The sequence below is a fragment of the Somniosus microcephalus genome, chromosome 4, assembly GCF_052327205.1.
Source record: "Somniosus microcephalus isolate GS21.2 chromosome 4, FLI_Smic_1.0, whole genome shotgun sequence".
Lineage (NCBI taxonomy): Eukaryota > Metazoa > Chordata > Chondrichthyes > Squaliformes > Somniosidae > Somniosus > Somniosus microcephalus.
The window spans coordinates 177,483,219-177,497,409 of record NC_140990.1 but is presented as its reverse complement, the minus strand read 5'-3'; the positions used below and the strand labels follow the sequence as shown (position 1 = coordinate 177,497,409).

The 14,191-nt window shown below is 57.6% G+C and overlaps 1 protein-coding gene across 20 annotated transcripts in view; it reads left to right on the top strand.

The window, feature by feature from the left end:
• The window catches only part of LOC147120019 (poly(rC)-binding protein 3), a 319,465-nt gene that overhangs the window by 273,721 nt on the left and 31,553 nt on the right, over positions 1 to 14,191 (top strand). For 12 of the 20 annotated variants that reach the window (XM_085985515.1, XM_085985512.1, XM_085985525.1 and 9 more), the window contains 4 exons: positions 10,205 to 10,237; positions 10,352 to 10,468; positions 11,023 to 11,154; positions 13,206 to 13,346. In XM_085985515.1, the coding sequence (XP_085841641.1) occupies positions 10,205 to 10,237; positions 10,352 to 10,468; positions 11,023 to 11,154; positions 13,206 to 13,346 (423 nt within the window). The remainder of the gene's footprint in view (positions 1 to 10,204; positions 10,238 to 10,351; positions 10,469 to 11,022; positions 11,155 to 13,205; positions 13,347 to 14,191) is intronic. The other 8 variants (XM_085985519.1, XM_085985517.1, XM_085985522.1 and 5 more) reach the window with 2 other exon arrangements.

Here is a 14,191-nt window from a genome sequence, read left to right as displayed (position 1 = left end):
TCTTCCCCCCCGTCGAGCTCTCTCTTCCCCCCCGTCGTCGCTATCTCTTCCTCCCCCCGTCGCGCGCTCTCTTCCCCCCCGTCGCGCTCTCTCTTCCCCCTCCGGTCGCGCTCTCTCTTCCCCCCCGTCGCGCTCTCTCTCTTCCCCCCCGTCGCGCTCTCTCTTCCCCCCCCGTCGCGCTCTCTCTTCCCCCCCGTCGGCGCTCTCTCTCCCCCCGTCGCGCTCTCCTTCCCCCCGTCGCGCTCTCTCTTCCCCCCCGTCGCGCTCTCTCTTCCCCCCCGTCGCGCTCTCTCTTCCCCCCCGTCGCGCTCTCTCTTCCCCCCCGTCGCGCTCTCTCTTCCCCCCCGTCGCGCTCTCTCTTCCCCCCCGTCGCGCTCTCTCTTCCCCCCCGTCGCGCTCTCTCTTCCCCCCCGTCGCGCTCTCTCTTCCCCCCCGTCGCGCTCTCTCTTCCCCCCCGTCGCGCTCTCTCTTCCCCCCCGTCGCGCTCTCTCTTCCCCCCGTCGCGCTCTCTCTTCCCCCCCGTCGCGCTCTCTCTCCCCCCGTCGCGCTCTCTCTTCGTGGTCTCTCCCCCCGTCGCGCGCTCTCTTCCCCCCCGTCGCGCTCTCTCTTCCCCCCCGTCGCGCTCTCTCTTCCCCCCCGTCGCGCTCTCTCTTCCCCCCCGTCGCGCTCTCTCTTCCCCCCGTCGCGCTCTCTCTTCCCCCCCGTCGCGCTCTCTCTTCCCCCCCGTCGCGCTCTCTCTTCCCCCCCGTCGCGCTCTCTCTTCCCCCCCGTCGCGCTCTCTCTTTCCCCCCCGTCGCGCTCTCTCTTCCCCCCCCGTCGCGCTCTCTCTTCCCCCCCGTCGCGCTCTCTCTTCCCCCCCCGTCGCGCGCTCTCTTCCCCCCCGTCGCGCTCTCTCTTCCCCCCCGTCGCGCTCTCTCTTCCCCCCCGTCGCGCTCTCTCTTCCCCCCCGTCGCGCTCTCTCTTCCCCCCCGTCGCGCTCTCTCTTCCCCCCCGTCGCGCTCTCTCTTCCCCCCCGTCGCGCTCTCTCTTCCCCCCCGTCGCGCTCTCTCTTCCCCCCCGTCGCGCTCTCTCTTCCCCCCCCGTCGCGCTCTCTCTTCCCCCCCGTCGCGCTCTCTCTTCCCCCCCGTCGCGCTCTCATCTTCCCCCCCGTCGCGCTCTCTCTTCCCCCCCGTCGCGCTCTCTCTTCCCCCCCGTCGCGCTCTCTCTTCCCCCCCGTCGCGCTCTCTCTTCCCCCCCGTCGCGCTCTCTCTTCCCCCCCGTCGCGCTCTCTCTTCCCCCCCGTCGCGCTCTCTCTTCCCCCCCGTCGCGCTCTCTCTTCCCCCCCGTCGCGCTCTCTCTTCCCCCCCGTCGCGCTCTCTCTTCCCCCCCGTCGCGCTCTCTCTTCCCCCCCGTCGCGCTCTCTCTTCCCCCCCGTCGCGCTCTCTCTTCCCCCCCGTCGCGCTCTCTCTTCCCCCCCGTCGCGCTCTCTCTTCCCCCCCGTCGCGCTCTCTCTTCCCCCCCGTCGCGCTCTCTCTTCCCCCCGTCGCGCTCTCTCTTCCCCCCCGTCGCGCTCTCTCTTCCCCCCCGTCGCGCTCTCTCTTCCCCCCCGTCGCGCTCTCTCTTCCCCCCCGTCGCGCTCTCTCTTCCCCCCCGTCGCGCTCTCTCTTCCCCCCCGTCGCGCTCTCTCTTCCCCCCCGTCGCGCTCTCTCTTCCCCCCCGTCGCGCTCTCTCTTCCCCCCCCGTCGCGCTCTCTCTTCCCCCCCGTCGCGCTCTCTCTTCCCCCCCGTCGCGCTCTCTCTTCCCCCCCCGTCGCGCTCTCTCTTCCCCCCGTCGCGCTCTCTCTTCCCCCCCGTCGCGCTCTCTCTTCCCCCCGTCGCGCTCTCTCTTCCCCCCCGTCGCGCTCTCTCTTCCCCCCCGGTCGCGCTCTCTCTTCCCCCCCGTCGCGCTCTCTCTTCCCCCCCGTCGCGCTCTCTCTTCCCCCCCGTCGCGCTCTCTCTTCCCCCCCGTCGCGCTCTCTCTTCCCCCCCGTCGCGCTCTCTCTTCCCCCCCGTCGCGCTCTCTCTTCCCCCCCCGTCGCGCTCTCTCTTCCCCCCCGTCGCGCTCTCTCTTCCCCCCCGTCGCGCTCTCTCTTCCCCCCCGTCGCGCTCTCTCTTCCCCCCCGTCGCGCTCTCTCTTCCCCCCCGTCGCGCTCTCTCTTCCCCCCCGTCGCGCTCTCTCTTCCCCCCCGTCGCGCTCTCTCTTCCCCCCCGTCGCGCTCTCTCTTCCCCCCCGTCGCGCTCTCTCTTCCCCCCGTCGCGCTCTCTCTTCCCCCCCGTCGCGCTCTCTCTTCCCCCCCCGTCGCGCTCTCTCTTCCCCCCCGTCGCGCTCTCTCTTCCCCCCCGTCGCGCTCTCTCTTCCCCCCCGTCGCGCTCTCTCTTCCCCCCCGTCGCGCTCTCTCTTCCCCCCCGTCGCGCTCTCTCTTCCCCCCCGTCGCGCTCTCTCTTCCCCCCCCGTCGCGCTCTCTCTTCCCCCCCGTCGCGCTCTCTCTTCCCCCCCGTCGCGCTCTCTCTTCCCCCCCGTCGCGCTCTCTCTTCCCCCCCGTCGCGCTCTCTCTTCCCCCCCGTCGCGCTCTCTCTTCCCCCCGTCGCGCTCTCTCTTCCCCCCGTCGCGCTCTCTCTTCCCCCCCGTCGCGCTCTCTCTTCCCCCCGTCGCGCTCTCTCTTCCCCCCCGTCGCGCTCTCTCTTCCCCCCCGTCGCGCTCTCTCTTCCCCCCCGTCGCGCTCTCTCTTCCCCCCCGTCGCGCTCTCTCTTCCCCCCCGTCGCGCTCTCTCTTCCCCCCCGTCGCGCTCTCTCTTCCCCCCCGTCGCGCTCTCTCTTCCCCCCCGTCGCGCTCTCTCTTCCCCCCCGTCGCGCTCTCTCTTCCCCCCCGTCGCGCTCTCCTCTTCCCCCCCCGTCGCGCTCTCCCTCTTCCCCCCCCCGTCGCGCTCTCCCTCTTCCCCCCCCCGTCGCGCTCTCCCTCTTCCCCCCCCGTCGCGCTCTCCCTCTTCCCCCCCCGTCGCGCTCTCCCTCTTCCCCCCCCGTCGCGCTCTCCCTCTTCCCCCCCCGTCGCGCTCTCCCTCTTCCCCCCCCGTCGCGCTCTCCCTCTTCCCCCCCGTCGCGCTCTCCCTCTTCCCCCCCCGTCGCGCTCTCCCCTCTTCCCCCCCCGTCGCGCTCTCCCTCTTCCCCCCCGTCGCGCTCTCCTCTTTCCCCCCCGTCGCGCTCTCCCTCTTCCCCCCCGTCGCGCTCTCCCTCTTCCCCCCCGTCGCGCTCTCCCTCTTCCCCCCCGTCGCGCTCTCCCTCTTCCCCCCCGTCGCGCTCTCCCTCTTCCCCCCCGTCGCGCTCTCCCTCTTCCCCCCCGTCGCGCTCTCCCCTCTTCCCCCCCCCGTCGCGCTCTCCCTCTTCCCCCCCCCGTCGCGCTCTCCCTCTTCCCCCCCGTCGCGCTCTCCCTCTTCCCCCCCCGTCGCGCTCTCCCTCTTCCCCCCCCGTCGCGCTCTCCCTCTTCCCCCCCGTCGCGCTCTCCCTCTTCCCCCCCGTCGCGCTCTCCCTCTTCCCCCCCGTCGCGCTCTCCCTCTTCCCCCCCGTCGCGCTCTCCCTCTTCCCCCCCCGTCGCGCTCTCCCTCTTCCCCCCCGTCGCGCTCTCCCTCTTCCCCCCCGTCGCGCTCTCCCTCTTCCCCCCCGTCGCGCTCTCCCTCTTCCCCCCCGTCGCGCTCTCCCTCTTCCCCCCCGTCGCGCTCTCCCTCTTCCCCCCCCGTCGCGCTCTCCCTCTTCCCCCCCGTCGCGCTCTCCCTCTTCCCCCCCGTCGCGCTCTCCCTCTTCCCCCCCGTCGCGCTCTCCCTCTTCCCCCCCCGTCGCGCTCTCCCTCTTCCCCGCCGTCGCGCTATCCCTCTTCCCCCCCGTCGCGCTATCCCTCTTCCCCCCCGTCGCGCTCTCCCTCTTCCCCCCCGTCGCGCTCTCCCTCTTCCCCCCCCGTCGCGCTCTCCCTCTTCCCCCCCGTCGCGCTCTCCCTCTTCCCCCCCCGTCGCGCTCTCCCTCTTCCCCCCCCGTCGCGCTCTCCCTCTTCCCCCCCGTCGCGCTCTCCCTCTTCCCCCCCGTCGCGCTCTCCCTCTTCCCCCCCCGTCGCGCTCTCTCTTCCCCCCGTCGCGCTCTCTCTTCCCCCCCGTCGCGCTCTCTCTTCCCCCCCGTCGCGCTCTCTCTTCCCCCCCGTCGCGCTCTCTCTTCCCCCCCGTCGCGCTCTCTCTTCCCCCCCGTCGCGCTCTCTCTTCCCCCCCGTCGCGCTCTCTCTTCCCCCCCCGTCGCGCTCTCTCTTCCCCCCCGTCGCGCTCTCTCTTCCCCCCCGTCGCGCTCTCTCTTCCCCCCCCGTCGCGCTCTCTCTTCCCCCCCGTCGCGCTCTCTCTTCCCCCCCCGTCGCGCTCTCTCTTCCCCCCCCGTCGCGCTCTCTCTTCCCCCCCCGTCGCGCTCTCTCTTCCCCCCCCGTCGCGCTCTCTCTTCCCCCCCCCGTCGCGCTCTCTCTTCCCCCCCCCGTCGCGCGCTCTCTCTTCCCCCCCCGTCGCGCGCTCTCTCTTCCCCCCCCGTCGCGCGCTCTCTCTTCCCCCCCCCGTCGCGCGCTCTCTCTTCCCCCCCCGTCGCGCGCTCTCTCTTCCCCCCCCAGTCGCTCGCTCTCGCTTCCCCCCCCCCGTCGCTCTCTCGCTTCCCCCCCAGTCGTTCTCTCGCTTCTCCCCCCAGTCGCTCCCTCTCTCTCTTCCAACAACATGCCCTCAAAAAAGCCTCTGCACCGCCCCCCCCCCCCCACTCGCTCTCTCTCTCTCTCTCTTCCCCCCCCACTCGCTCTCTCTCTTCCAACAACAACATGCCCTCGAAAAAGTCTCTCTCCTCTCTCTCCCCCGTCTCTCTCTCTCTCTCCCCCATCTCTCTCTCTCTCCCCCAGTCTCCCTCTCTCTCTCCCCCCCTCAGTCTCTCTATCTCCCCAGTCTCTCCCTCTCTCTCTCTCTCCACATCTCTCTCACCCCCCGGTCGCTCTCTCTCTCTCTATCTCCCCATTCTCTCTCTCTCTCCCCAGCCTCTCTCTCACACTCCCAATCTCTCTCTCTCACACTCCCAATCTCTGTCTCTCTCACTCCCAATCTCTCTCTCTCTCTCTATCTCCCCCCCCCCAGTCTCTCTCGCTCACACTCCCAATCTCTCTCTCTCTCACACTCCCAATCTCTCTCTCACACACTCCCAATCTCTCTCTCACACACTCCCAGTCTCTCTCTCACACTCCCAGTCTCTCTCTCACACTCCCAGTCTCTCTCTCACACTCCCAGTCTCTCTCTCACACTCCCAGTCTCTCTCTCACACTCCCAGTCTCTCTCTCACACTCCCAGTCTCTCTCTCACACTCCCAGTCTCTCTCTCACTCCCAATCTCTCTCTCTCTCACTCCCAGTCTCTCTCTCACACTCCCAATCTCTGTCTCTCACACTCCCAATCTCTCTCTCTCTCCTCTCTCTATCTCCCCCCCCAGTCTCTCTCGCTCACACTCCCAGTCTCTCTCTCTCTCTCACTCCCAGTCTCTCTCTCTCACACTCCCAATCTCTCTCTCTCACACTCCCAATCTCTCTCACTCTCACACTCCCAATCTCTCACTCACACCCCAACTCTCTCTCTCACTCCCAATCTCTCTCTCTCTCTCTCACACCCCAACTCTCTCTCACACACCCAATCTCTCTCTCACACTCCCAATCTCTCTCTCACACACCCAATCTCTCTCCTCTCACACCCAATCTCTCTCCTCACACCCAACTCTCACCTCACACACTCCCAACTCTCTCACACACACCCAAACTCTCTCTCACACACTCCCAATCTCTCTCTCACACACTCCCAATCTCTCTCTCACACACTCCCAATCTCTCTCTCACACTCCCCAATCTCTCTCTCACACACACTCCCAATCTCTCTCTCACTCCCACACTCCCAATCTCTCTCTCACACACACCCCAACTCTCTCTCTCACACACTCCCAATCTCTCTCTCCTCACACTCCCAATCTCTCTCTCACACACACCCAATCACTCTCACACTCCCAATCTCTCTCACTCTCACACCCAATCTCTCCTCACTCACTCCCAATCTCTCTCTCTCTCACACCCAACTCACTCTCACTCACCAATCTCTCTCTCTCACACTCCAATCTCTCTCTCACACACACCCAATCCTCTCACACACTCCCAATCTCTCTCTCTCACACAACCCCAACTCTCACTCACAACACTCCCAATCTCTCTCTCACACACACCCCAATCTCTCACACACACACCCAATCTCTCTCACACACACCCAATCTCACTCTCACACACCCCAATCTCTCTCTCTCACACTCCCAATCTCTCTCTCTCACACTCCCAATCTCTCTCACTCACACACACCCAATCTCTCTCTCACACACACTCCCAATCTCTCTCACACACACACACCCCAACTCTCTCTCTCACACACTCCCAATCTCTCTCTCTCTCACACTCCCAATCTCACTCTCTCACACACTCCCCATCTCTCTCACACTCACACTCCCAATCTCACTCACACTCCCATCTCTCTCTCTCACACACTCCCAATCTCTCTCTCTCTCACACACCCAATCTCTCTCTCACACTCCCAATCTCTCTCTCACACACTCCCAATCTCTCTCTCTCACACATTCCCAATCTCTCTCTCACTCACACACTCCAATCTCTCTCTCTCTCACACACTCCCAATCTCTCTCTCTCTCTCTCACACACTCCCAATCTCTCTCTCTCACACACTCCCAATCTCTCTCTCTCACACACTCCCAATCTCTCTCTCACACACTCCCAATCTCTCTCTCTCTCACTCCCAATCTCTCTCTCTCACATTCCCAATCTCTCTCTCACTCCCAATCTCTCTCTCTCTCACTCCCAATCTCTCTCTCACTCCCAATCTCTCTCTCTCTCACTCCCAATCTCTCTCTCTCTCTCTCACCCCCAATCTCTCTCTCTCTCTCACTCCCAATCTCTCTCTCACTCCCAAACACTCTCTCTCACACACTCCCAATCTCTCTCTCTCTCACACTCCCAATCTCTCTCTCACTCCCAATCTCTCTCTCTCTCACTCCCAATCTCTCTCTCTCACACACTCCCAATCTCTCTCACACACTCCCAATCTCTCTCACACACTCCCAATCTCTCTCTCACACACTCCCAATCTCTCTCTCTCACACTCCCCAATCCCTCTCTCTCACACTCCCAATCTCTCTCTCTCACACTCCCAATCTCTCTCTCTCACACACTCCCAATCTCTCTCTCTCACACACTCCCAATCTCTCTCTCTCACACACTCCCAATCTCTCTCTCTCTCACACTCCCAATCTCTCTCTCTCACACACTCCCAATCTCTCTCTCTCTCACACTCCCAATCTCTCTCACACTCCCAGTCTCTCTCTCACACACTCCCAATCTCTCTCTCTCTCACACACCCAATCTCTCTCTCACACTCCCAATCTCTCTCTCTCACACTCCCAATCTCTCTCTCTCACACATTCCCAATCTCTCTCTCTCTCTCTCACACACTCCCAATCTCTCTCTCTCTCACACACTCCCAATCTCTCTCTCTCTCTCTCACACACTCCCAATCTCTCTCTCTCACACACTCCCAATCTCTCTCTCTCACACACTCCCAATCTCTCTCTCACACACTCCCAATCTCTCTCTCTCTCACTCCCAATCTCTCTCTCTCACATTCCCAATCTCTCTCTCACTCCCAATCTCTCTCTCTCTCACTCCCAATCTCTCTCTCACTCCCAATCTCTCTCTCTCTCACTCCCAATCTCTCTCTCTCTCTCTCACCCCCAATCTCTCTCTCTCTCTCACTCCCAATCTCTCTCTCACTCCCAAACACTCTCTCTCACACACTCCCAATCTCTCTCTCTCTCACACTCCCAATCTCTCTCTCTCCTCACACTCCCAATCTCTCTCTCACACTCCCAGTCTCTCTCTCTCACACTCCCAGTCTCTCTCTCTCACATTCCCAATCTCTCTCTCACGCTCCCAATCTCTCTCTCACTCCCAATCTCTCTCTCTCTCTCTCACTCCCAATCTCTCTCTCTCACACTCCCAATCTCTCTCTCCTTCCCTCTCTCTCCCTCTCTTTCTCCTTCCCTCTCTCTCCTTCCCTCTCTCTCTCTCTCCTTCCCTCTCTCTCTCTTTCCTTCCATCTCTCTCTCTCTCTCTCCTTCCCCCCCCTCTCTCTCTCTCCTTCCCTCTCTCTCTCTCTCCTTCCCCCCCAGTCGCTCCCTCTCTCTCTTCCAACAACAACATGCCCTCGAGAAAGCCTCGGCACTGCCGGGCTCCCCCAGCTAGTCTATATATATAAAGCGGCTCTTCTGTCTGTCCCGATGTCTGTCTGTCTGTCCGTTCTCTATACGTTTGAAAGTTACAGAGCGTACCGAGGCGCGCGTCGCCTCAAAAGAAAGCTTGCGATTCCGGACCGGTCATAGGCGTATTTACGTTTCGGCCGGACAAAAATCCCGCCCGCGGTATCCCAAAAACGTTCAGCGTTCCGCTCATTAGCATCTCATTAGCGACCGTGTGACGTCGAGGTCCACCAATCGGACGGCGGGTTCCTTCCTACAGTTGAGTGTCGAGTGACTCGACGATTGACCAATCCTACGCTTCAGTGACCTGACCGGTCGACCAATCGGTGCGTGTGTGGGCGGGCCTTATCCTTCTGAACCGAGGTGAGTGGCCGCCATCTTGATTTTTCACAATTTTTTCCCCCACACTTTGTGTGTTAGGGAACTAAGGTAAATATTTTAATGCTGTGTTAGGGAATTAAATAACAATTTAATAGGGGGGGTGGGGGGGAGAGCCTCGGGAAATCGCGGGGGGGTGGGGGGAGAGCCTCGGGAAATCGCAGGGGGGGGTGGGGGAGAGCCTCGGGAAATCGCGGGGGGGGTGGGGGGAGAGCCTCGGGAAATCGCGGGGGGGGTGGGGGGAGAGCCTCGGGAAATCGCGGGGGGGGTGGGGGGAGAGCCTCGGGAAATCGCGGGGGGGTGGGGGGAGAGCCTCGGGAAATCGCAGGGGGGGTGGGGGAGAGCCTCGGGAAATCGCGGGGGGGTGGGGGGAGAGCCTCGGGAAATCGCGGGGGGGTGGGGGGAGAGCCTCGGGAAATCGCGGGGGGGTGGGGGGAGAGCCTCGGGAAATCGCGGGGGGGTGGGGGGAGAGCCTCGGGAAATCGCGGGGGGGTGGGGGGAGAGCCTCGGGAAATCGCGGGGGGGTGGGGGGAGAGCCTCGGGAAATCGCGGGGGGGGTGGGGGGAGAGCCTCGGGAAATCGCGGGGGGGTGGGGGGAGAGCCTCGGGAAATCGCGGGGGGGTGGGGGGAGAGCCTCGGGAAATCGCGGGGGGGTGGGGGGAGAGCCTCGGGAAATCGCGGGGGGGGTGGGGGGAGAGCCTCGGGAAATCGCGGGGGGCTCGCGCTGACCGCGCATGCGCCGCCCGCCCGCAGCGGCCGTCCATCAGCCGCGCGATATGCAGGGGACCTCAGCTCCGGTCCGTCCCGGCCCGGCCGCTATCGCAACGGCACCGGACCTCAGGCGCTAGGCAGGGGGAGGGGCCGGAGAGAGGGACAGAGGGGAGTGGGGCAGGGGTGGGGGAGGGAGGGGAGGGAGAGAGGGGAGGGAGGGATAGGACAGGGAGAGGACATGACAGGGAGAGGGGGGACACACAGGGGCAGGGAGACCAAGCGCCCCAAAATTGCCCTCGCAACGCGGGGCTCCCCAGCTAGTATCTTATAGTTTCCATAAAAGGAACTTTTCATATCTACCATGTTTTCTTCTGGAGAAACCTTTCTAACTCACTTTCCTTTATGGCTCCAGTAATGCATGCCCATTTAGTTCCAGCACACAGAAATGATTATTGTTTGTAACTATTGTGTACAATTGCCACAGAGCCTAATGAATTCATGCTATTTAAATATTAAATGCAAGTCTGCAGTCAATAAATTACTATTTCTATAGACGTGATGCTGTACAGCATCCGTTTAAGCTCCCTAATCCACAGGTGTTTATTCCGTACTTGCTTTTGACTCTGTACCAGTCTGTAGCCAGTGCTATCATGTCCATAGATTATACAATAGCATTTTATTAAACATGAACTACATGTGCAATATATGCATGGGTACAGTACATGCTTTGTATGTCTCCTCTTCTTTCAGAAAGGTGAGACTGTGAAAAAGATGCGTGAGGAGGTAGGTGACCTACTATTGGGTGATTCCTCACTTTATTCCTGAATTTCTGTGCCTTTGCTGGATGATTTGATCGGATTTCCTGCAGTAACTTGGACATTCTCATAACTGTTTCAGAGCGGTGCACGCATTAATATCTCTGAAGGAAATTGTCCTGAGAGAATTGTAACCATCACAGGCCCAACTGATGCAATATTCAAGGCATTTGCGATGATCGCCTTTAAGTTTGAGGAGGTAAGAGATTGTTTCTCCTTCCATTAGATTTTAATAGTGCAATTGGGACTAGACCCATTGTGCAGAAGTTGGGGAGGAGTTGAAAGAGATGTAGCTTGTGTAGGTTTCTCCTCGTTTGTGATTTGTTCCACTGTAGTTTATCTACAGGGTGCATTTTTACAAAGAAACTTGTAGTGCTAGTGAGTTGTAGAGCTCAAAACTGAAACCAGTGCTATTGCATATAATGAAAAGAAACTTTTCTGCGTTATCTCCATAGTAATTGTATGGAGAGTATAGGAATGTTTGCTCATTCCTGACAGGTGAATTAAACTATGCATTTGTATGATTTGTACCTTACATGAGGTTTAAACTAATATACCTCATCACCCCTTACTAAAAGTTGCTAGTGTGAAATTTGGGGAGTCAAATAGTAAGAGTCTGTTGCACTTAAAATGGAGCACGTTTCTAAATGTCATATCTTACACAGATTTGTTACAGAAATTAATGTTTGGGCAGATTATTTCACAATTATAGTACAAGCCGTAACATCAAAACTGCTTTGTTTGCAATTTCAGGACATCGATAATTCAATGACGAACAGTACAGCCACCAGTAAACCACCCGTGACCCTGCGACTCGTTGTACCAGCCAGTCAGTGCGGATCACTGATTGGAAAAGGGGGCTCCAAGATCAAAGAAATTCGTGAGGTCAGCTTTTCCTTCCACAGAATAATCCAGTCCTCCACTTGAACGCAGTTGATCTTGGTAGAATGTTCTAATTCAGATGTAATGCTCCCTCTTATGATAGAAACACACGGCCCATATTTGTGTGCATCACAGGCAATGCAGTACCAAACTCCCAAATGAGTGGTTATAGTTTGCAATCGGAGTTGTCTTCTGATCTGGTCTCGCCTGCCAGTGATGGCACTGAATAGTCAGTTTTCAGCTGGGCTCTCTGATGTTCCATTTTGAGATGAGGCAGGGACAATGTACATCATTTTTTGTTGAACTTACGAAGACTTAACAAATGGTTGCAGCCAGAGATAACTGTAACCAAGAGATCTCATAGAATCACACAGAGCAGAAGGAAGTCGTCGTGCCTGTGCTGGCTCTTTGAAAGAGCTATCCAAATTAGTCCCAATCCCCTGTTCTTTCCCCGTAGCTCTAAAAAGTTTTCCTTTTCAAGTATATATCCAATTCCCTTTTGAAAGTTACTATTAAATCTACTTTAACCACCCTTTCAGGCAGTGAATTCCAGATCATCATAACTCACTGCATAAAGAAAATGATCCTCATCTACCCTCTAGTTCTTTTGGCAGTTAACTTAAATCTCAGTTTTCTGGTTACTGGCCCTTCTGCCAGTGGAAACAATTTCTCTTTATTTAATCTAACAAAAGCCTTCATAATTTTGAACACCTATTAAATCTTCCTTTTAACTTTCTCTGCTCCAAGGAGAACAAGCGTAGCGCCTCTAGTCTCTCCATATAACTGAAGTCTCTCATCCCTGATACCACTAGTTGTCTTACTAAATCAATGATTTTCAATCTTTTTTTTGTGAGGCACTCCCGACAAATATTAACACGCTTCCAAGCTCCCGCTGCAGATGTTGATGTATTTTCAAGAACCCGTCCTAAATTTTGAAAGATTGTGACTGGGACTCAGAAAGCAGTATTGCTATTTGTATTACTATACAGCAGCAGAAATCATGTGTTAGTAAGTCAATAAATGACTCAAAAATGATGCTGAAGTACCAGATTTACCATATGTTAATGCATGGTTTAATGTCTGCATACAGGGGGCAGTGTTCCAGCTGACACTACTGTCTAAGCTCCACAGACAGCAGAAACATTTTCTTACTTTGCTGCAAGAAAGCTTCTCGTCAACCAGTTATGAAATTGCCTTGAAATTGGACATGAAGTCCATAGCCCAGACTGGCTTCATAGCTAGAGCTAACTCTTTCATGGCAAGGAGTCCGGGCAAGATTGCTTTTAAATTTTGGTTAAAAGTAATTAAGAGCAAGATTGGTTATAAACAAAAAAAATGGTTGATTTGCTGGCATTAGCTGTTCCGGCCAATATTTATCCCTCAGTCAACATAACTAAAACTGATAATCTGGTCATTATCACATTGCTGTTTGTGGGAGCTTGCTGTGCTCAAATTGGCTGTCGCGTTTCCTGCATTACAACAGTGACTACACTTCAAAAGTACTTCATTGGCTGTAAAGCGCTTTGGGACATCCGGTGATCATGAAAAGCACCACATAAGTGCAAGTCTTTTCTTTTTCCTTCTTTCATTAACTACTGTATAAACAGTATAAAAACAGTTGATATGTTGGCAATAAATTCCTAACTGGTTAGAATTTATTGCACTCAATTTATGTAAAAATAGACATGAACGTTATCTTGTGGTGATAGAAGAGGTAATGGGATTTAATTTAATTTTCCGTTACCTAAACACATTCATGTTAAATTCTTGACTCTTCTTTGAACAATTATTAATACATTTAAGATATTGTAATAGGTTACGATCTTAATCAGGATTGAAATTAATTATGCTGTTCGCCCTGTATTTTGTTTGTATGGCATGTGCATACTGAGGCACATAGAGTAATTGAAATGTGTCACCTACACACAATGCAGGCAAGTCTCACTAAACTGGCACAATGGAGTTGCTAATGCAGATTATTATTGGAAAATTCTTCCAGGTTCTGGCACCACATCTGTGGTTTTAACCCATAGATGTTTTTCTGTTCTTTCCAGTCGACAGGGGCTCAAGTCCAGGTGGCAGGGGACATGCTGCCTAATTCCACTGAACGTGCTGTGACAATCTCTGGGATGCCAGATGCTATCATCCAATGTGTGAAGCAAATATGTGTGGTGATGCTGGAGGTAGAGTATAAGGCGAGCATCAGGAGCAGTGAGTTTTAAAGAGGGAGTGATGGGCAGCTTTCTGGGGTTGAACTTCTTTGTGATACAGCAACAGAGATGGATGTACCTGAAGAGGTCTAGTCTAATTAGTTTTGTAACATAAGAGTTATAGGCCTAGAAATTCACTATGGCCCCGCCAGCTGGCTAGCGCCCAAAAGTTAGCGCTGGGCGCGGAGCCATTTGCGACCGTCAGATATTCACTTTTTGCGCCCCAAGTCGGAACCGGGCGCTATTCCAGGGTGTGCCCGCCCCCGCTTGGGGCGCTGAAACTGAATTTCAGCGCTCTAGGTGCCGCTGCGCCACCCGATGCGGTACTGCAGGCCTCCTCCTCCTCTTAAGGTGAAGGTGCCTGCAACAGGGAGATCGCCGCTGGATTGTGCCGGCAAATGAGCCCGGCGCCACGGAGAAGTGCCGGGCTCGCGGAAAGCAGCCGGCAATGCCGCCGGGGGGGGGGGGGGGGGGGGCTGTGGTGGAGGCAGGCAGCCGCCAAAAAAGCGGCCGGCCGCACCTCCACCTTTATGCGCCCCAGTAAGGCCCTGGTCTCCGGATGTTAGTAGCGGCCGCCACGGAGGAGGTGGCGGCAACTGAATATGGGCGTCGGGCCGGAAACGGGGCACTGCGCACACCGATGATGTCATCGGTGCCGGCGCAGCGCTACCGGCTACCGAGCTCAATATCAGCGCAACCTCCTCTACTGGCGCAGAAGCCCTCTTTAGGCGGTAACTGGGCGCAAAGCTTGCAGCGCCTTACTGAATTTCTAGGCCATAGAGTTTAAATAGATAAGCAAGTTTGATATTCAGCCTTCAGATCTTAACATC